Here is a 24522-nt window from a genome sequence, read left to right as displayed (position 1 = left end):
GAGAGACGGGGATGGGGGGGATGGGGGGAAGAGGGGATGGGGAGAGACGGGGATGGGGGGGGAGAGGGGATGGGGAGAAGCGGGGAAAAGACGGGATGGGGAGAAGGCCGGAAGAGAGGGGATGAGGGAAAGGGGGAAGAGAGGGGATGAGGGAAAGGGGGAGAGGTGGGGAAGAGGGGATGGGGGGGGGAGGGGATGGGGAGAAGGCAGGAAGAGGGGATGGGGAGAAGGCGGGAAGAGGATGGGGAGAAGAGGGGAAAGGGGGAAGAGGGAAAGGGGAGAGGTGGAGAAGAGGGGATGGGGAGAACGGGGGAAGAGGGGATGGGGAGAACGGGGGAAGAGGGGATGGGGAGAAGCGGGGAAAAGAGGGGATGGGGAGAAGGCGGGAAGAGGGGATGGAGAGAAGGGGGGGAAGGGTGCAATGTCCAGGCTGAGGAGGAATATGCATTATCGAGGGAAGAAAAGAGAGGGAATTCTTAGGAGGAGAAGAGGATGAGGAGGGGCTTTTTGGATTGGCACAGGAATCCCCCCCCTCCACACACACATGCTCTGCTACATCTCACACCGTGTCCAAGCTGTTACCTGGAACTAACTCCTCTCCGTTTTGTTACTCCAGTCCTGTTGATGTGATTATATCTCCTTCAAAACTGGACATTCTTCAAAACTGGACATTCAGATCAATACCAGACCTCCTTCAAAACTGGACATTCAGATCAATACCAGACCTCCTTCAAAACTGGACATTCAGATCAATACCAGACCTCCTTCAAAACTGGACATTCAGATCAATACCAGACCTCCTTCAAAACTGGACATTCAGATCAATACCAGACCTCCTTCAAAACTGGACATTCAGATCAATACCAGACCTCCTTCAAAACTGGACATTTAGATCAATACCAGACCTCCTTCAAAACTGGACATTCAGATCAATACCAGACCTCCTCCAACACTGGACGTTCAGATCAATGCCAGATCAGGTGTACTGAAGGCAGAGGATACACAGAGCTAGAGAAAACACAGGCACGGCTGCAGCGGCGTCTCATTGCCCAGGAATGTACACTCACCACAGTGGAAACACTATGACATCATCGCGAAGCCCCACTATACAAACTTCTCTTTAACACACAGTCTTGTTTAACTAACCTTGTGGGGACACAATTGATTCCCATTCAAATCCTAATTTCCTTAACCCCTAACCATACCCCAACACCATCTCCTAACCCACAACTCCTTACCCCAATACTAACACTAATTCTAACCTTAATCTAAACCCGTTGGTCTAATTTTGGTTTTTGCTTACTATTCTTGTAGTTAAACATGTCCGTGAGCGCACACACACACACACACACACAGTCTTGTTTAACTAACCTTGTGGGGACACACAATTGATTCCCATTCAAAATCCTATTTTCCCTAACCTTACCACAAAACCTAAAACTAACCCACAACCACTTACCCCAATTCTAACACTGACACTAATTCTAACCTTACCCTAAACCCCCTAGAAATATATTTTTTCGTTGGTCGATTAAACATTTCCACACACACACACAGCTATGTCTTACTATACTTGTGAGGACCTTTTGGGGACTAACAACTGAGTCCCATTCTAAATCCTATTTTCTCTAACCCCTAACCTAATCCTAACTCCTAAACCTAACCCCTAGTTCTAGCCCTAAACCTAATCCCTAAGCCTAAAATAGCCTTTTTACAAGTGAGGACTGGCAAAATTTTGGTTTACTATTCTCTGGAGCACTTCTGGTACTCCCAAGCAATGTTCCCTCAAAGCTGATTACATGCGTGCAGTAGCCCTGAGACCACGCAGCTCCCGCGGGATTGCCTCGCTCAAGAAATATCAGCCCACGGAGCGAAGAACGAGATTGTATTTCACTCAACTTTCTAGAGCAGTGGTCACCAACCGGTCGATCACGATGGATCTCCAAGGCATCCCTAGTCAATCTCTACTTTTCTGTAAAAAAAAACAACGATAAAGCCCTGCGTTTCTATATTTTTTTTGGGCTTCAGTTATTGGCGGTAGCTACACCCGATTCAGCTGCCCTGCGTGCCGGGCAGGCCAACTGATGCCATTTTGAAACATTTCATGTGTCTGAAGGTACAATCTCTTCCTTCCCGGCGGGCCTGGAGAGCAAATCAAGTGCACAATAGGCCTACCGCTGGCCAATGGGATGGCTCAGATGACCGTGTCTGCAGTACAAGAAAGCTACAGCAAAGATTTCAGAACATTTAAAACCATGACTAGAGAGAAACTGTCAACGAATACAGCAAAGAGCTGCTGTATTTATGAGTGAGTTCATGTTTAAGTTCTTACTCAGCACTGTCAACACTTTGTATTCAACACTTTTATAAGCCATAAAATGCACTTTCTTCCCATAAAATGCACGTTCTTCCTACAAGCAGTGCAGCAGTAATGAATGAGTAGGACATTTGTATCCACAGGCGTGCGTTATTATTAGCGGCTTGGGTCTTTTCTAATATCAAGGAATATTTCACTTTCTCTGGTCATAGGAGTAACAACATGCATTTGTGCATGAGGCGGAAATAATGTGGTGCGACTTGAGTTTCGCCAACAGCTGGAAGGTGTATCTTTTTGGTCAGTGTCAGTGGAGGAACGGGAGAGCGGAGGGATGTTGAGAGGTGGACCCTCAGTCTGCTGCTCTCTCCCTCTGCTGAGACTGTCAGTGGAGGAACGGGAGAGCGGAGGGATGTTGAGAGGTGGACCCTCAGTCTGCTGCTCTCTCCCTCTGCTGAGACTGTCAGTGGAGGAACGGGAGAGCGGAGGGATGTTGAGAGGTGGACCCTCAGTCTGCTGCTCTCTCCCTCTGCTGAGACTGTCAGTGTCAGTGGAGGAACGGGAGAGCGGAGGGATGTCGAGAGGTGGACCCTCAGTCTGCTGCTCTCTCCCTCTGCTGAGACTGTCACTGGAGGAACGGGAGAGCGGAGGGATGTTGAGAGGTGGACCCTCAGTCTGCTGCTCTCTCCCTCTGCTGAGACTGACCATCAGATGCAGCCCAGTAAAAAAATGCTTGAATAGTTATAGAATCCATTGAATCCAAAAATTCACAAAATGGGACAAACACCAAATTGAGACTCTGCTTGCAGAATTCTGGACCATCAGCCCAGTAAAATAAAAAGCAAATAATTTAAATGTATGCTCACTCAGCTGTGCCTCACATGTAATACAACAACAGATCTATATGATCTGTGTTCATATAGCCTACCTCAAATGTTTTAATATATATATATATTTTAAAATGTCCTGAACAACAATGCATTGGCAGGGCATTTCAAGCAAAGTCAGTATGCGGTGATAATGTATTGGGCCTGTAGCTTCAAACCTCATTGCTACACTACTGTTTCTAATATGTTAATGTTTCATAGAAAAAAAGTTTAGCCAATTTTTTTGTTGTTGAGAGAGGAGGATCTTGGCTTGAATGTTGACTCAGAAAGTGATCTTGAATCAGAAAAGGTTGGTGGCCACTGTTCTGGAGTTTTCCTTGTTAACACTATCACAGTTTCCCTTTACTGTGGCAATTTTGATCGAATCAAGGCAATAATTGCCACTTTCAATGCAACATACCGAAACAAAATTTGGTTGTAGGCAGAGGCCATCGGAGTAGGATTCTATTGCATTGACATGCATGATTCAGCCCGTAATATACACATACTGGTGCGGCATAACCAATCAGAGCTGCAGTAGGCCTATATGCAAATAGACCATTGCCATATATGGATCTGTGCCATTTACTTTGAACTGGACTGTGTTTACAGCATGAGCGGTTGTGAGTAGATGCGCTTGTTTTGAGATTCAAGCGAGAGCTGCAAATAACCACGTGTGCACATTTTGTTCATATCCTTTGCTAGTTCCATTCTTTTACTTTGAGATTTGTGTGTATTGTGAAGTGTTAGATTCTACTGCACTATTGTAGCTAGGAACACAAGCATTTTGCTACACCTACAATAACATCTGCTAAACATGTGTATGTGACCAATAAAATTGAATTTGATTTTAGTTAGTGAGCTATTAGCCCAGTTATAGATCGTTTGTAGTCGTCCTAAATATACTTCCGCCTAAACATCAGTGCCACAGGTAACATCCACAAAGCTGTGAACGATCTTAGAAACAAGAAGGGCTCTCTATGCCATCAAAAGAACATAAAATTCGACATACCAATTAGGATCTGGCAAAAAATTCTTGAATAGTTATAGAATCCATTGAATCCAAAAATTCACAGAAGGGGACAAACACCAAATTGAGACTCAAATTGAGCATGCAGAATTCTTTAAAAATATCCTCAGTGTACAGCGTAAAACACCAAATAATGCATGCAGAGCAGAATTAGGCCCATACCCGCTAATTATTAAGATCCAGAAAAGAGACGTTAAATTCTACAACCACCTAAAAGGAAGCGATTCCCAAACCTTCCATAACAAAGCCATCACCTACAGAGAAATTAAACCAGAGAAGAGACCCCTAAGCAAGCTGGTCCTAGGGCTCTGTTCACAAACACAAACAGACCCCACAGAGCACCAGGACAGCAACACAATTAGACCCAAACAAATCATGAGAAAACAAAAAGATAATTACTTGACACATTGGAAAGATTTAACAAAAGAACAGAGCAAACTAGAATGCTATTTGGCCCTAAACAGAGAGTACACAGTGGAAGAATACCTGACCACTGTGACTGACCCAAACTTAAGCAAAGCTTTAACTATGTACAGACACAGTGATCATAGCCTTGCTATTGAGAAAGGCTGCTGTAGGCAGTGAGTGTAATGTTTACTGTTCATTTTTGTATTGTTTTAATTTTGTTTATCTATTCCACTTGCTTTGGCAATGTGAACATGTTTCCCATGCCAATAAAGCCCTTAGAGAGAGGCAGTGAGAGACAGAGAAAGAAAGCGGGAGGCAGTGAGAGAGAAAGAGGGAGAGAGAGAGAGAGAGAGAGAGGAAGGGTGGCAGAGGGAGATGAAAGGAACCGATTGAGTAAAAGAGAAAAGAGATTAGAAAGTTGAGATTTAATATGGAGGAGTAAAAACAGAGTGAAGAGAGGAAAGAGAGTGAGGAGAGAAGGCCAGCATTCATATGGCGTTCATAACACATATTCCAGACATTCATTTGACAAGCTGCATTAAAAATGGCTACAGGGGAGATGGACACTAAAGAACAGTGGATCTAAGTGTGTGAGTGGTTCCTGACCCCCCCCCCCCCTTTCCTCCCCAGGATCGAGGGGTCAGTCCTGGGTTCAGTTCCAGCGTCGAGCCCTGAGCCTCCCTCTCAACTCGTCCTACAGCAACCTCACTGCCCTGCTGACTGTGGCCAACAACCCCAGCCACATCCAGCACTTCCCATACCTGCAGGGCCTGGGGGGCAACGGAACAGGTACCTCCACTGGGACTGGGACAGACTGGGACCAGACTTAGGTGGAATACACTGTTGGTACTATTCCATTGGTGCCGTTGTATCTGACAAACTAAATCAATTATTTGAAAGTATTTGACATATGGATGAGGGGTGGATGGGGTGAAGGGAGGAGGGGGATGAAGGGTGGGTGGGATTGAAGACGTGGGGAGTGTGTGGTGAAGGGATAAATGAGGGATAAATGGGTGGGTGGAGCTGTGGGGTGAAGGGACAGATGAGGGGTGGGTGGGCAGGTGGGGTCAAGGGAGGGATCCGGGGTGGGGGGTGGGTGGGTGAGGTAACGGTAGGGGTGAGGGGGGGTGTGGTGAAAGTAGGTGGGAGGGGTGAGTGGGGTGAAGGGAGGGGTGGGGGTGGGTGGGAGGGGTGAGTGAGGGAAGGCAGGGGTGGGTGGGGTGAAGGAATGGGTGAGGGGTGGATGTGAATAAGGTATGGTTGAGGAGGCGAGGGGTGGGGTGAGGGGTGGATGTGAATAAGGTAGGGTTGAGGAGGCGTGGGGTGAAGGTAGGGGTGAGGGGTGGATGTGAATAAGGTAGGGTTGAGGAGGCGTGGGGTGAAGGTAGGGGTGAGGGGTGGATGTGAATAAGGTAGGGTTGGGGAGGGGTGAAGGTAGGGGTGAGGGGTGGATGTGAATAAGGTAGGGTTGATGAGAGGAGGGGTAAAGGTAGGGGTGAGGTACAGCTCTCTGTAAGAGGCTCCATCAAAGATACACTTCCCAGAAGAGCCCCCTTTAACTTCTCTGCGCTACGGATCCCTTTTACGGGATCACTTTCCTAAACAACCGCTAGAATTGCAGGGCGCCAAATGCAAAAATATTACTAAAAATATTTATAATCATGCAATCACAAGTGAAATATACCAAAACACAGTTTAGCTTGTTGTTAATCCACCTATCGTGTCGGATTTTGAAAATATATTTTACAGCGAAAGAAATCCAAGCTTTTGTGAGTGTAGCTTTCAATGCTACAACAGCTAGCCCCAAATTAGCATGGTCACGAAAGTCAGAAAAGCAATAAAATGAATCGCTTACCTTTGATAACCTTCGGATGTTTCCACTCATGAGACTCCCAGTAATACAACAAATGTTATTTTTGTTCGATAAATATTACTTTTATCACAAAAAAACGCCATTTGGGTTGCGCATTATGTTGAGAAAACCAAAGCCGTGTTCCGTTCGACAAATTCCAAACGTATCCGTAATGGTCGTAGAAACATGTCATATGTTTTTTATAATCAATCCTCAGGTTGTTTTTAACAAACAATATCGATAATATTACAACCGGACCATAACCTATTCAATAAGAGAGAAAAGGAAAATGGGATGCCCCTCTCTCACGCGCAGGAAACATTCAGAGGACACCTGACTACTTATGAAACATCTCGCTCATTTTTCAAAATAAAAGCCTGAAACTATCTCTAAATCCTGGTCACAGCCTGAGGAAGCCATTGGAAAAGGAATCTGGTTGATACCCCTTTAAATGGAGGATAGACGGGCCAGGAAACACAGATAAAAAAAAATATATATATATCACTTCCGGGTTACATTATCTCAGGTTTTCGCCTGCAGAATAAGTATTGTTATACTCAAAGACAATATTTTGACAGTTTTGGAAACTTTGGAGTGTTTTCTATCCTCTCCTCTCACTTTCTCTCTCTCCCTGCTTCCTCTCCTCTCACTTTCTCTCTCTCCCTGCTTCCTCTCACCCTGCTTCCTTTGCTCTCACTTTCTCTCTCTGCTTCCTCTCTTTCTCTCTTTCCCTGCTTCCTCTCCTCTCACTTTCTCTCTCTCCCTGCTTCCTCTGCTCTCACTTTCTCGCTCACCCTGCTTTCTCTGCTCTCACTTTCTCTCTCACCCTGCTTCCTTTGCTCTCACTTTCTCTCACCCTGCTTCCTCTTTCTCTCTTTCCCTGCTTCCTCTGCTCTCACTTTCTCTCTCACCCTGCTTCCTTTGCTCTCACTTTCTCTCACCCTGCTTCCTCTCTTTCTCTCTTTCCCTGCTTCCTCTCCTCTCACTTTCTCTCTCACCCTGCTTCCTCTGCTCTCACTTTCTCTCTCACCCTGCTTCCTCTCCTCTCACTTTCTCTCCTCTCCTCTCACTTTCTCTCCTCTCCTCTCACTTTCTCTCCTCTCCTCTCACTTTCTCTCTCTCCCTGCTTCCTCTCCTCTCACTTTCTCTCTCTCCCTGCTTCCTCTCACCCTGCTTCCTTTGCTCTCACTTTCTCTCACTCTGCTTCCTCTCTTTCTCTCTTTCCCTGCTTCCTCTCCTCTCACTTTCTCTCTCTCCCTGCTTCCTCTGCTCTCACTTTCTCGCTCACCCTGCTTCCTCTGCTCTCACTTTCTCTCACCCTGCTTCCTTTGCTCTCACTTTCTCTCACCCTGCTTCCTCTTTCTCTCTTTCCCTGCTTCCTCTGCTCTCACTTTCTCTCTCACCCTGCTTCCTTTGCTCTCACATTCTCTCACCCTGCTTCCTCTCCTCTCTCTTTCTCTCTCACCCTGCTTCCTTTGCTCTCACTTTCTCTCACCCTGCTTCCTCTCTTTCTCTCTTTCCCTGCTTCCTCTCCTCTCTCTTTCTCTCTCACCCTGCTTCCTTTGCTCTCACTTTCTCTCACCCTGCTTCCTCTCTTTCTCTCTTTCCCTGCTTCCTCTCCTCTCACTTTCTCTCTCACCCTGCTTCCTCTGCTCTCACTTTCTCTCTCTCCCTGCTTCCTCTCCTCTTCTTCTAATCTCCTCCCTCTCACTACTCCTCTCCTCCCTCTCACTACTCCTCTCCTCCCTCTCTCCCTCTCACTACATCTCTCCTCTCTCTCTCCCTCTCACTGCACCTCTCCTCCCTCTCTTCGACCCTCACTACTCTCCTCTCTCCCTCACTACTCCTCTCTTTCGGCTCTCCTCTCCTCCTCTAACAGGAAGTGAGCATAGTTTTGAGCTGACTCCAGTGGCGGCCATCTCTGTCCACCTATTGGCCAGCGAAGGGGTGGAGCTCCAGGTGAACGGCCCAATCAGCATCTCCGTCCCTCTACCGGCCAATAGCGGCCTGAAGGAGAACCAACACATCCCAGCCTGGAGGTTCGACCCCAGTCTAGGTGAGTACCTACACACACACACACACACACACAGCTTTTCAGTTTTTCCCTTTCTGAGCAGGGAGCAGATTTCCTCCCCTCTGAACTTCTAGTCAGTGGGGTAAGGTGTGTGTTGTGTGCGTGGTGTGTGTGTGTGTGTGTGTGTCTCCTGCATCCTTCATCGGTGGGATCCATGTTTCCTGAAAGTTGATGGGATGTGTGTATCTCAATCAAGCTGGGAAATGCATCACTACGTTCTTTTTTTAAAGGAACTGGGAAAAGAAAACGTACCAGAATGCAACACACACACACACAGTACAGTGAGACTGGAGATTACAGTGTGGCAGAGTTATGAATGGAATAATTGAGAACTTTATAAAAGATTATCTGCCATATTATTGGACGTAACGCACCGTATTAAAACACAATACTTCTTGTTCCTGATTACATCCACATCACAAGATTGGCTAGGAAATGTAGCCTAACCTGTTTGGAAAATCCCTCTCTCCCCTCTCTCCCTACCTCCCCTCTCTCCCTCCCCTCTCCCTCTCTCCCTCCCTCCCCAGATCAGTACAGTTGTAGTCAGCCATAGATCATTGACTCAGACAGCAGTGGAGTGACTTAGGAGGGTAGCCAGAGTAGTGCTTGAACCAGTCAAGCTGAGGTACACTACCAAGGACGTCCTGTGATATGAAGGTCCAGTCAATGTGACCAACACAACGTGACTTACTGTTGCTGAAGGAGACCAGTCACTAACCCAATGAGCTGATTAGGACGGGGGCTATAGGAGAACACACACACACACACACACACACACACACACACACACACACACACACACACACACACACACACACACACACACACACACACACACACAGACAGATATACACCTTGGGTGTAAACAATCACACACAGTACTGTACCGAGTCCAGCACAGCCATGTTCTCCTGAGGAGTCAACTCTCTCACTGGGTGACCCTTTACATGATTGACATTGAAAGCCACTGTTCCCACGATGCCTTATAGCCAGAGGGTATGTAACCTTGTGTCAATACACGCACACACACGCACGCTGTATGGGGTTAATATTTCCCAGAAACAGCCACCTCTGGTCCTCTGTGTTTTAGTCCACCGTTTCCCTAGCAACCCCCAAATAACAAACCTAACAGACCCGGGGCTTTAATTGAGTTTCTCCAGTGACCAGTTAGAGAGAGAGAGTGTGCGAAAGAGAGTGAGTTAGAGATTTCTCCAGTGACCAGTTAGAAAGAGAGTGAGTTAGAGATTTCTCCAGTGACCAGTTAGAAAGAGAGTGAGTTAGAGATTTCTCCAGTGACCAGTTAGAGAGTGAGTTAGAGATTTCTCCAGTGACCAGTTAGAAAGAGAGTGAGTTAGAGATTTCTCCAGTGACCAGTTAGAGAGAGAGAGTGAGTTAGAGATTTCTCCAGTGACCAGTTAGAAAGAGAGTGAGTTAGAGATTTCTCCAGTGACCAGTTAGAAAGAGAGTGAGTTAGAGATTTCTCCAGTGACCAGTTAGAAAGAGAGTGAGTTAGAGATTTCTCCAGTGACCAGTTAGAGAGTGAGTTAGAGATTTCTCCAGTGACCAGTTAGAAAGAGAGTGAGTTAGAGATTTCTCCAGTGACCAGTTAGAGAGAGAGAGTGAGTTAGAGATTTCTCCAGTGACCAGTTAGAAAGAGAGTGAGTTAGAGATTTCTCCAGTGACCAGTTAGAAAGAGAGTGAGTTAGAGATTTCTCCAGTGACCAGTTAGAGAGAGAGTGAGTTAGAGATTTCTCCAGTGACCAGTTAGAAAGAGAGTGAGTTAGAGATTTCTCCAGTGACCAGTTAGAAAGAGAGTGAGTTAGAGATTTCTCCAGTGACCAGTTAGAAAGAGAGTGAGTTAGAGATTTCTCCAGTGACCAGTTAGAAAGAGAGTGAGTTAGAGATTTCTCCAGTGACCAGTTAGAAAGAGAGTGAGTTAGAGATTTCTCCAGTGACCAGTTAGAAAGAGAGTGAGTTAGAGATTTCTCCAGTGACCAGTTAGAAAGAGAGTGAGTTAGAGATTTCTCCAGTGACCAGTTAGAAAGAGAGTGAGTTAGAGATTTCTCCAGTGACCAGTTAGAGAGAGAGAGTGAGTTAGAGATTTCTCCAGTGACCAGTTAGAAAGAGAGTGAGTTAGAGATTTCTCCAGTGACCAGTTAGAAAGAGAGTGAGTTAGAGATTTCTCCAGTGACCAGTTAGAAAGAGAGTGAGTTAGAGATTTCTCCAGTGACCAGTTAGAGAGTGAGTTAGAGATTTCTCCAGTGACCAGTTAGAAAGAGAGTGAGTTAGAGATTTCTCCAGTGACCAGTTAGAGAGAGAGAGTGAGTTAGAGATTTCTCCAGTGACCAGTTAGAAAGAGAGTGAGTTAGAGATTTCTCCAGTGACCAGTTAGAAAGAGAGTGAGTTAGAGATTTCTCCAGTGACCAGTTAGAGAGAGAGTGAGTTAGAGATTTCTCCAGTGACCAGTTAGAAAGAGAGTGAGTTAGAGATTTCTCCAGTGACCAGTTAGAAAGAGAGTGAGTTAGAGATTTCTCCAGTGACCAGTTAGAAAGAGAGTGAGTTAGAGATTTCTCCAGTGACCAGTTAGAAAGAGAGTGAGTTAGAGATTTCTCCAGTGACCAGTTAGAAAGAGAGTGAGTTAGAGATTTCTCCAGTGACCAGTTAGAAAGAGAGTGAGTTAGAGATTTCTCCAGTGACCAGTTAGAAAGAGAGTGAGTTAGAGATTTCTCCAGTGACCAGTTAGAAAGAGAGTGAGTTAGAGATTTCTCCAGTGACCAGTTAGAAAGAGAGTGAGTTAGAGATTTCTCCAGTGACCAGTTAGAAAGAGAGTGAGTTAGAGATTTCTCCAGTGACCAGTTAGAAAGAGAGTGAGTTAGAGATTTCTCCAGTGACCAGTTAGAAAGAGAGTGAGTTAGAGATTTCTCCAGTGACCAGTTAGAAAGAGAGTGAGTTAGAGATTTCTCCAGTGACCAGTTAGAAAGAGAGTGAGTTAGAGATTTCTCCAGTGACCAGTTAGAAAGAGAGTGAGTTAGAGATTTCTCCAGTGACCAGTTAGAAAGAGAGTGAGTTAGAGATTTCTCCAGTGACCAGTTAGAGAGAGAGTGAGTTAGAGATTTCTCCAGTGACCAGTTAGAGAGAGAGTGAGTTAGAGATTTCTCCAGTGACCAGTTAGAGAGAGAGTGAGTTAGAGATTTCTCCAGTGACCAGTTAGAAAGAGAGTGAGTTAGAGATTTCTCCAGTGACCAGTTAGAAAGAGAGTGAGTTAGAGATTTCTCCAGTGACCAGTTAGAGAGAGAGTGAGTTAGAGATTTCTCCAGTGACCAGTTAGAGAGAGAGTGAGTTAGAGATTTCTCCAGTGACCAGTTAGAGAGAGAGAGTGAGTTAGAGATTTTCTCCAGAAATATTTCTGCCTGATCATTCACACAAAGAAGCCAATGTTAGGAGGGAGTGTGTTGTCTAGGCTTGCACATGGAGAGGGGATAACACACACCAACTCTCTCACACACACGCCAACCCTCACAGACACATACACACACACCAACTCACACACACACACACACACACACACACACACACCAACACGCATACACACACACACACACACCAACACGCATACACACACACACACACACCAACACGCATACACACACCAACACACACACACACACACACACACACACACCAACTCTCACACACACACACACACACACCAACTCTCTCACACACACACACACACACACACACACACACACACACACACACACACACACACACACACACACACACACACACACACACACACACACACACACACACACACACACACACACACACACACACACACACACACACACAGACTTGGTGAAACCTGTTCTGCTAGTTTAACTGACAGCATGTATTTTGTTCTGTGATGTTGTGGAGCACTGAGCTGAATGATGTCACATACTGTTAGAAAGGAGCATGTTTACCTCTGTAACTACCATCCAGTTAATGATGTAACTACCATCCAGTTAATGATGTAACTACCATCCAGACTCAATACATTACAGAGAGGAGTTGATGATGTCAATACATTACAGAGAGGAGTTGATGATGTCAATACATTACAGAGAGGAGTTGATGATGTCAATACATTACAGAGAGGAGTTGATGATGTCAATACATTACAGAGAGGAGTTGATGATGTCAATACATTACAGAGAGGAGTTGATGATGTCAATACATTAAAGAGAGGAGTTAATGATGTCAATACATTACAGAGAGGAGTTAATGATGTCAATACATTACAGAGAGGAGTTGATGATGCCAATACATTACAGAGAGGAGTTAATGATGTCAATACATTACAGAGAGGAGTTGATGATGTCAATACATTACAGAGAGGAGTTAATGATGTCAATACATTACAGAGAGGAGTTGATGATGTCAATACATTACAGAGAGGAGTTGATGATGTCAATACATTACAGAGAGGAGTTAATGATGTCAATACATTACAGAGAGGAGTTGATGATGTCAATACATTACAGAGAGGAGTTGATGATGTCAATACATTACAGAGAGGAGTTGATGATGTCAATACATTACAGAGAGGAGTTGATGATGTCAATACATTACAGAGAGGAGTTGATGATGTCAATACATTACAGAGAGGAGTTGATGATGTCAATACATTACAGAGAGGAGTTGATGATGTCAATACATTACAGAGAGGAGTTGATGATGTCAATACATTACAGAGAGGAGTTGATGATGTCAATACATTACAGAGAGGAGTTGATGATGTCAATACCATCCAGTTCACATCTGAACAGAGTTCATGATGACGTTCCTACAAACTCTCACAAAGGACTAGTACTAATGTAAAGGTGACCAGTATTGACACTGTGTGCATGCTTGCGTGTGTTTGTTTGTGTGTGTGTGTGTATATATGTGTGTGTGCGATGCCTTACAGCCAGAGGATACAATACACTAATGTAAACGGTGATCCAGTGAGAGTTGACTCCTCAGAGGACAGGGCTGTGCTGGGTTGGGCTGTTTCTGTGCTTAGCTGTACTTGGTCCATGGGGATCGATGACAACTGTGTGTGAGGGAGGGAGGGAGGGAGGGAGGCGTTTCACAAAGATGCTGAGTCACAGGCATTTCACTCCTTCTCTTGTTTCTCTCTCTTCCCCTCCCTGTACATTAGTCTCTTGTTTCTCTCTCTCCCCTCCCTGTACATTAGTCTCTTGTTTCTCTCCCCCCTCCCTGTACATTAGTCTCTTGTTTCTCTCTCCCCTCCCTGTACATTAGTCTCTTGTTTCTCTCTCCCCTCCCTGTACATTAGTCTCTTGTTTCTCTCTCCCCCTCCCTTTACATTAGTCTCTTGTTTCTCTCTCCCCCCTCCCTGTACATTAGTCTCTTGTTTCTCTCTCCCCCTCCCTGTACATTAGTCTCTTGTTTCTCTCTCCCCCTCCCTGTACATTTGTTTCTCTCTCCCACCTCCCTGTACATTAGTCTCTTGTTTCTCTCTCCCCCCTCCCTGTACATTAGTCTCTTGTTTCTCTCTCCCCCCTCCCTGTACATTAGTCTCTTGTTTCTCTCTCCCCCCTCCCTGTACATTAGTCTCTTGTTTCTCTCTCCCCCTCCCTGTACATTTGTTTCTCTCTCCCACCTCCCTGTACATTAGTCTCTTGTTTCTCTCTTCACCTCCCTGTACATTAGTCTCTTGTTTCTCTCCCCCCTCCCTGTACATTAGTCTCTTGTTTCTCTCTCCCCCTCCCTGTACATTTGTTTCTCTCTCCCACCTCCCTGTACATTAGTCTCTTGTTTCTCTCTTCACCTCCCTGTACATTAGTCTCTTGTTTCTCTCCCCCCTCCCTGTACATTAGTCTCTTGTTTCTCTCTCTCCCCTCCCTGTACCTTAGTCTCTTGTTTCTCTCTCCCCCTCCCTGTACATTAGTCTCTTGTTTCTCTCTTTCCCCCTCCCTGTACATTAGTCTATTGTTTCTCTCTCCCTCCTCTCTGTACATTAGTCTCTTGTTTCTCTCTCCCTCCTCCCTGTACATTAGTCTCTTGTTTCTCTCTTTCCCCCTCCCTGTACACTAGTCTCTTGTTTCTCTCTCCCCTCCCTGTACATTAGTCTCTTGTTTCTCTCTCCCCCTCCCTTTACATTAGTCTCTTGTTTCTCTCTCACCCCTCCCTGTACATTAGTCTCTTGTTTCTCTCTCACCCCTCCCTGTACATTAGTCTCTTGTTTCTCTCCCCCCTCCCTGTACATTAGTCTCTTTTTTCTCTCGCCCCCTCCCTGTACATTAGTCTCTTGTTTCTCTCTCCCCCTCCCTGTACATTAGTCTCTTGTTTCTCTCTCCCCCTCCCTGTACATTAGTCTCTTGTTTCTCTCTCCCCCTCCCTGTACATTAGTCTCTTGTTTCTCTCTCCCCCTCCCTGTACATTAGTCTCTTGTTTCTCTCTCCCCCTCCCTGTACATTAGTCTCTTGTTTTTCTCTCACCCCTCCCTTTACATTAGTCTCTTGTTTCTCTCTTCACCTCCCTGTACATTAGTTTCTTGTTTCTCTCTCTCACCTCCCTGTACATTAGTCTATTGTTTCTCTCTCTCACCTCCCTGTACATTAGTCTCTTGTTTCTCTCTCACCTCCCTGTACATTAGTCTCTTGTTTCTCTCTCTCACCTCCCTGTACATTAGTCTCTTGTTTCTCTCTCACCCCTCCCTGTACATTAGTCTCTTGTTTCTCTCTCCCCCTCCCTGTACATTAGTCTCTTGTTTCTCTCTCCCCCCTCCCTGTACATTAGTCTCTTGTTTCTCTCTCCCCCTCCCTGTACATTAGTCTCTTGTTTCTCTCCCCCCTCCCTGTACATTAGTCTCTTGTTTCTCTCTCCCCCTCCCTGTACATTAGTCTCTTGTTTCTCTCTCCCCCTCCCTGTACATTAGTCTCTTGTTTCTCTCCCTCCCTGTACATTAGTCTCTTGTTTCTCTCCCCCCTCCCTGTACATTAGTCTCTTGTTTCTCTCTCACCCCTCCCTGTACATTAGTCTCTTGTTTCTCTCTCCCTCCTCCCTGTACATTAGTCTCTTGTTTCTCTCTCACCCCTCCCTGTACATTAGTCTCTTGTTTCTCTCTCCCCCCTCCCTGTACATTAGTCTCTTGTTTCTCTCTCACCCCTCCCTGTACATTAGTCTATTGTTTCTCTCTCACCCCTCCCTGTACGTTAGTCTCTTGTTTCTCTCTCCCCCCTCCCTGTACGTTAGTCTCTTGTTTCTCTCTCTCCCCTCCCTGTACGTTAGTCTCTTGTTTCTCTCTCTCCCCTCCCTGTACGTTAGTCTCTTGTTTCTCTCTCACCCCTCCCTGTACGTTAGTCTCTTGTTTCTCTCTCACCCCTCTCTGTACATTAGTCTCTTGTTTCTCTCTCACCCCTCCCTTTACATTAGTCTCTTGTTTCTCTCTCCCCCCTCCCTGTACATTAGTCTCTTGTTTCTCTCTCCCCCCTCCCTGTACATTAGTCTCTTGTTTCTCTCTCTCCCCTCCCTGTACATTAGTCTCTTGTTTCTCTCTCCCCCTTCCCTGTACGTTAGTCTCTTGTTTCTCTCTCTCCCATCCCTGTTCGTTAGTCTCTTGTTTCTCTCTCTCCCCTCCCTGTTCGTTAGTCTCTTGTTTCTCTCTCTCCCCTCCCTGTACGTTAGTCTCTTGTTTCTCTCTCTCCCCTCCCTGTACGTTAGTCTCTTGTTTCTCTCTCCCCCTCCCTTTACGTTAGTCTCTTGTTTCTCTCTCACCCCTCCCTGTACGTTAGTCTCTTGTTTCTCTCTCACCCCTCCCTGTACGTTAGTCTCTTGTTTCTCTCTCACCCCTCCCTGTACGTTAGTCTCTTGTTTCTCTCTCTCCCCTCCCTGTACATTAGTGTCTTTTTTCTCTCTTTCCCCCCCTGTACATTAGTCTCTTGTTTCTCTCTCCCCCCTCCCTGTACATTTGTCTCTTGTTTCTCTCTCACCCCTCCCTGTACATTAGTCTCTTGTTTCTCTCTCCCCCCTCCCTGTACATTAGTCTCTTGTTTCTCTCTCCCCCCTCCCTGTACATTAGTCTCTTGTTTCTCTCGCCCCCTCCCTGTACATTAGTCTCTTGTTTCTCTCTCACCCCTCCCTTTACATTAGTCTCTTGTTTCTCTCTTACCCCTCCCTGTACATTAGTCTCTTGTTTCTCTCTCCCCCCTCCCTGTACATTAGTCTCTTGTTTCTCTCTCCCCCTCCCTGTACATTAGTCTCTTGTTTCTCTCTCACCCCTCCCTGTACATTAGTCTCTTGTTTCTCTCCCCCTCCCTGTACATTAGTCTCTTGTTTCTCTCTCCCCCTCCCTGTACATTAGTCTCTTGTTTCTCTCTCCCACCTCCCTGTACATTAGTCTCTTGTTTCTCTCTCCCACCTCCCTGTACATTAGTCTCTTGTTTCTCTCTCACCCCTCCCTGTACATTAGTCTCTTGTTTCTCTCTCCCCCTCCCTGTACATTGTTCTTCCCTTCTAATTGGGTTGCATCAGAGCATCTATAATAGACAGATTATCCCCTGCAGAGCCCACTGCTGCACTGTCATAGCCCCTCTCATACACAGATCTAGGATCAGCCTACATACCACAAATCCTTATCATACCAATGGTGACGAAATAAAAACTGACATTAGATTGTTGTCCAGGTCGTGTTACCTCATCTTACACCATGACTGTGTCTGGCTATGTTATGATGATACTAGCTCATATGGCTCCTGGCCAGTATGAGTTATGACTGTGTCACTGTGAGTCTGCTGCCTCCCGGTGGTTGACTGGGGAACTGCAGCAGCACAGTGACGAGGCCAAACGCTTTACACTGATTTACTGTGGTTGAAGAGTATATCTCAACTCTCTCTGTGTTTGTTTGTAGGGGCCTGGTTGAAGAGCAGTCTGGGCTATGTCCAGAGGGAGGGAGACCAGCTCAGCCTAACCTACATCGCCCCTCAGCTGGGATACTGGGTGGCTGCCATGTCCCCACTAGACACAGGTACCAACACACACCATGTCCCCACTAGACACAGGTACCAACACACACCATGTCCCCACTAGACACAGGTACCAACACACACCATGTCCCCACTAGACACAGGTACCAACACACACCATGTCCCCACTAGACACAGGTAGGTACCAACACACACCATGTCCCCACTAGACACAGGTAGGTACCAACACACACCATGTCCCCACTAGACACAGGTAGGTACCAACACACACCATGTCCCCACTAGACACAGGTAGGTACCAACACACACCATGTCCCCACTAGACACAGGTAGGTACCAACACACACCATGTCCCCACTAGACACAGGTAGGTACCAACACACACCATGTCCCCACTAGACACAGGTAGGTACCAACACACACCATGTCCCCACTAGACACAGGTAGGTACCAACACACACCATGTCCCCACTAGACACAGGTAGGTACCAACACACACCATGTCCCCACTAGACACAGGTAGGTACCAACACACACCATGTCCCCACTAGACACAGGTAGGTACCAACACACACCATGTCCCCACTAGACACAGGTAGGTACCAACACACACCATGTCCACACTAGACACAGGTAGGTACCAACACACACCATGTCCACACTAGACACAGGTAGGTACCAACACACACCATGTCCACACTAGACACAGGTACCGACACACACCATGTCCCCACTAGACACAGGTAGGTACCAACACACACCATGTCCACACTAGACACAGGTACCGACACACACCATGTCCCCTCTAGACACAGGTAGGTACCAACACACACCATGTCCCCACTAGACACAGGTACCAACACACACCATGTCCCCACTAGACACAGGTAGGTACCAACACACACCATGTCCCCACTAGACACAGGTAGGTACCAACACACACCATGTCCCCACTAGACACAGGTACCGACACACACCATGTCCCCACTAGACACAGGTAGGTACCGACACACACCATGTCCCCACTAGACACAGGTGGGTACCAACACACACCATGTCCCCACTAGACACAGGTAGGTACCAACACACACCATGTCCCCACTAGACACAGGTAGGTACCAACACACACCATGTCCCCACTAGACACAGGTAGGTACCAACACACACCATGTCCCCACTAGACACAGGTACCAACACACACCATGTCCCCACTAGACACAGGTACCAACACACACCATGTTCCCACTAGACACAGGTAGGTACCAACACACACCATGTCCCCACTAGACACAGGTAGGTACCAACACACACCATGTCCCCACTAGACACAGGTAGGTACCAACACACACCATGTCCCCACTAGACACAGGTAGGTACCAACACACACCATGTCCCCACTAGACACAGATAGGTACCAACACACACCATGTCCCCACTAGACACAGGTAGGTACCAACACACACCATGTCCCCACTAGACACAGGTACCGACACACACCATGTCCCCACTAGACACAGGTAGGTACCGACACACACCATGTCCCCACTAGACACAGGTACCGACACAAACCATGTCCACACTAGACACAGGTAGGTACCAACACACACCATGTCCACACTAGACACAGGTAGGTACCAACACACACCATGTCCACACTAGACACAGGTAGGTACCAACACACACCATGTCCCCACTAGACACAGGTACCAACACACACCATGTCCCCACTAGAAACAGGTACCAACACACACCATGTCCCCACTAGACACAGGGAGGTACCAACACACACCATGTCCCCACTAGACACAGGGAGGTACCAACACACACCATGTCCCCACTAGACACAGGGAGGTACCAACACACACCATGTCCCCACTAGACACAGGTACCAACACACACCATGTCCCCACTAGACACAGGGAGGTACCAACACACACCATGTCCCCACTAGACACAGGTAGGTACCAACACACACCATGTCCCCACTAGACACAGGGAGGTACCAACACACACCATGTCCCCACTAGACACAGGGAGGTACCAACACACACCATGTCCCCACTAGACACAGGTACCAACACACACCATGTCCCCACTAGACACAGGTAGGTACCAACACACACCATGTCCCCACTAGACACAGGTAGGTACCGACACACACCATGTCCCCACTAGACACAGGTAGGTACCGACACACACCATGTCCCCACTAGACACAGGTAGGTACCGACACACACCATGTCCCCACTAGACACAGGTAGGTACCGACACACACCATGTCCCCACTAGACACAGGTACCAACACACACCATGTCCCCACTAGACACAGGTACCAACACACACCATGTCCCCACTAGACACAGGTACCAACACACACCATGTTCCCACTAGACACAGGTAGGTACCAACACACACCATGTCCCCACTAGACACAGGTAGGTACCAACACACACCATGTCCCCACTAGACACAGGTAGGTACCAACACACACCATGTCCCCACTAGACACAGGTAGGTACCAACACACACCATGTCCCCACTAGACACAGGTACCAACACACACCATGTCCCCTCTAGACACAGGTAGGTACCAACACACACCATGTCCCCACTAGACACAGGTAGGTACCAACACACACCATGTCCCCACTAGACACAGGTAGGTACCAACACACACCATGTCCCCACTAGACACAGGTACCAACACACACCATGTCCCCACTAGACACAGGTACCAACACAAACCATGTCCCCACTAGACACAGGTACCAACACACACCATGTCCCCACTAGACACAGGTACCAACACACACCATGTCCCCACTAGACACAGGTAGGTACCAACACACACCATGTCCCCACTAGACACAGGTAGGTACCAACACACACCATGTCCCCACTAGACACAGGTAGGTACCAACACACACCATGTCCCCACTAGACACAGGTAGGTACCAACACACACCATGTCCCCACTAGACACAGGTAGGTACCAACACACACCATGTCCCCACTAGACACAGGTAGGTACCAACACACACCATGTCCCCACTAGACACAGGTAGGTACCAACACACACCATGTCCCCACTAGACACAGGTAGGTACCAACACACACCATGTCCCCACTAGACACAGGTAGGTACCAACACACACCATGTCCCCACTAGACACAGGTAGGTACCAACACACACCATGTCCCCACTAGACACAGGTAGGTACCGACACACACCATGTCCCCACTAGACACAGGTAGGTACCGACACACACCATGTCCCCACTAGACACAGGTACCGACACACACCATGTCCCCACTAGACACAGGTACCGACACACACCATGTCCCCACTAGACACAGGTACCGACACACACCATGTCCCCACTAGACACAGGTAGGTACCAACACACACCATGTCCCCACTAGACACAGGTAGGTACCAACACACACCATGTCCCCACTAGACACAGGTAGGTACCAACACACACCATGTCCCCACTAGACACAGGTAGGTACCGACACACACCATGTCCCCACTAGACACAGGTAGGTACCGACACACACCATGTCCCCACTAGACACAGGTAGGTACCGACACACACCATGTCCCCACTAGACACAGGTACCGACACACACCATGTCCCCACTAGACACAGGTACCGACACACACCATGTCCCCACTAGACACAGGTAGGTACCAACACACACCATGTCCCCACTAGACACAGGTACCAACACACACCATGTCCCCTCTAGACACAGGTACCAACACACACCATGTCCCCACTAGACACAGGTAGGTACCAACACACACCATGTCCCCACTAGACACAGGTAGGTACCAACACACACCATGTCCCCACTAGACACAGGTAGGTACCAACACACACCATGTCCCCACTAGACACAGGTAGGTACCAACACACACCATGTCCCCACTAGACACAGGTACCAACACACACCATGTCCCCTCTAGACACAGGTACCAACACACACCATGTTCCCACTAGACACAGGTACCAACACACACCATGTCCCCACTAGACACAGGTACCAACACACACCATGTCCCCACTAGACACAGGTAGGTACCAACACACACCATGTCCCCACTAGACACAGGTACCAACACACACCATGTCCCCACTAGACACAGGTAGGTACCAACACACACCATGTCCCCTCTAGACACAGGTACCAACACACACCATGTCCCCACTAGACACAGGTAGGTACCAACACACACCATGTCTCCTCTAGACACAGATAGGTACCAACACACACCATGTCCCCTCTAGACACAGGTAGGTACCAACACACACCATGTCCCCACTAGACACAGGTACCAACACACACCATGTCCCCTCTAGACACAGGTACCAACACACACCATGTCCCCACTAGACACAGGTAGGTACCAACACACACCATGTCCCCACTAGACACAGGTAGGTACCAACACACACCATGTCCCCACTAGACACAGGTAGGTACCAACACACACCATGTCCCCACTAGACACAGGTAGGTACCAACACACACCATGTCCCCACTAGACACAGGTAGGTACCAACACACACCATGTCCCCACTAGACACAGGTAGGTACCAACACACACCATGTCCCCACTAGACACAGGTACCAACACACACCATGTCCCCACTAGACACAGGTACCAACACACACCATGTCCCCACTAGACACAGGTACCAACACACACCATGTCCCCACTAGACACAGGTACCAACACACACCATGTCTCCTCTAGACACAGGTAGGTACCAACACACACCATGTCCCCACTAGACACAGGTACCAACACACACCATGTCCCCACTAGACACAGGTACCAACACACACCATGTCCCCACTAGACACAGGTACCAACACACACCATGTCCCCACTAGACACAGGTACCAACACACACCATGTCCCCACTAGACACAGGTACCAACACACACCATGTCCCCACTAGACACAGGTAGGTACCAACACACACCATGTCCCCACTAGACACAGGTAGGTACCAACACACACCATGTCCACACTAGACACAGGTAGGTACCAACACACACCATGTCCACACTAGACACAGGTAGGTACCAACACACACCATGTCCCCACTAGACACAGGGAGGTACCAACACACACCATGTCCCCACTAGACACAGGGAGGTACCAACACACACCATGTCCCCACTAGACACAGGTACCAACACACACCATGTCCCCACTAGACACAGGTAGGTACCGACACACACCATGTCCCCACTAGACACAGGTAGGTACCGACACACACCATGTCCCCACTAGACACAGGTAGGTACCGACACACACCATGTCCCCACTAGACACAGGTAGGTACCGACACACACCATGTCCCCACTAGACACAGGTAGGTACCGACACACACCATGTCCCCACTAGACACAGGTACCGACACACACCATGTCCCCACTAGACACAGGTACCGACACACACCATGTCCCCACTAGACACAGGTACCAACACACACCATGTTCCCACTAGACACAGGTAGGTACCAACACACACCATGTCCCCACTAGACACAGGTAGGTACCAACACACACCATGTCCCCACTAGACACAGGTAGGTACCAACACACACCATGTCCCCACTAGACACAGGTAGGTACCAACACACACCATGTCCCCACTAGACACAGGTAGGTACCAACACACACCATGTCCCCACTAGACACAGGTAGGTACCAACACACACCATGTCCCCACTAGACACAGGTACCAACACACACCATGTCCCCTCTAGACACAGGTAGGTACCAACACACACCATGTCCCCACTAGACACAGGTAGGTACCAACACACACCATGTCCCCACTAGACACAGGTAGGTACCAACACACACCATGTCCCCACTAGACACAGGTAGGTACCAACACACACCATGTCCCCACTAGACACAGGTAGGTACCAACACACACCATGTCCCCACTAGACACAGGTAGGTACCAACACACACCATGTCCCCACTAGACACAGGTAGGTACCAACACACACCATGTCCCCTCTAGACACAGGTACCAACACACACCATGTCCCCACTAGACACAGGTACCAACACACACCATGTCCCCACTAGACACAGGTACCAACACAAACCATGTCCCCACTAGACACAGGTACCAACACACACCATGTCCCCACTAGACACAGGTACCAACACACACCATGTCCCCACTAGACACAGGTAGGTACCAACACACACCATGTCCCCACTAGACACAGGTAGGTACCAACACACACCATGTCCCCACTAGACACAGGTAGGTACCAACACACACCATGTCCCCACTAGACACAGGTAGGTACCAACACACACCATGTCCCCACTAGACACAGGTAGGTACCAACACACACCATGTCCCCACTAGACACAGGTAGGTACCAACACACACCATGTCCCCACTAGACACAGGTAGGTACCAACACACACCATGTCCCCACTAGACACAGGTAGGTACCAACACACACCATGTCCCCACTAGACACAGGTAGGTACCAACACACACCATGTCCCCACTAGACACAGGTAGGTACCGACACACACCATGTCCCCACTAGACACAGGTAGGTACCGACACACACCATGTCCCCACTAGACACAGGTAGGTACCGACACACACCATGTCCCCACTAGACACAGGTAGGTACCGACACACACCATGTCCCCACTAGACACAGGTAGGTACCGACACACACCATGTCCCCACTAGACACAGGTAGGTACCGACACACACCATGTCCCCACTAGACACAGGTACCGACACACACCATGTCCCCACTAGACACAGGTAGGTACCAACACACACCATGTCCCCACTAGACACAGGTACCAACACACACCATGTCCCCTCTAGACACAGGTACCAACACACACCATGTCCCCACTAGACACAGGTAGGTACCAACACACACCATGTCCCCACTAGACACAGGTAGGTACCAACACACACCAT

General features: G+C 48.0%; 1 protein-coding gene and 1 long non-coding RNA gene across 2 annotated transcripts in view; both read left to right on the top strand.

The window, feature by feature from the left end:
• LOC129838001 (protein FAM171A1-like) overlaps positions 1-24522 on the top strand; it is a 48444-nt gene that overhangs the window by 16802 nt on the left and 7120 nt on the right. The window contains exons 4-6 of the mRNA XM_055904622.1: positions 5249-5407; positions 8350-8526; positions 17447-17563. Of these exons, the coding sequence (XP_055760597.1) occupies positions 5249-5407; positions 8350-8526; positions 17447-17563 (453 nt within the window). The remainder of the gene's footprint in view (positions 1-5248; positions 5408-8349; positions 8527-17446; positions 17564-24522) is intronic.
• LOC129838002 (uncharacterized) lies at positions 18052-24521 on the top strand. Its single transcript, XR_008756797.1, has 9 exons — positions 18052-18269; positions 18342-19043; positions 19192-20393; positions 20812-21209; positions 21536-21929; positions 22158-23021; positions 23246-23317; positions 23584-23791; positions 24396-24521. It is a non-coding gene; the product is annotated as an uncharacterized LOC129838002 (long non-coding RNA).

This window comes from Salvelinus fontinalis, chromosome 38 (assembly GCF_029448725.1).
Source record: "Salvelinus fontinalis isolate EN_2023a chromosome 38, ASM2944872v1, whole genome shotgun sequence".
Lineage (NCBI taxonomy): Eukaryota > Metazoa > Chordata > Actinopteri > Salmoniformes > Salmonidae > Salvelinus > Salvelinus fontinalis.
Note: the sequence above shows the minus strand (reverse complement) of the source record. Positions and strands in the feature narration are given on the sequence as shown.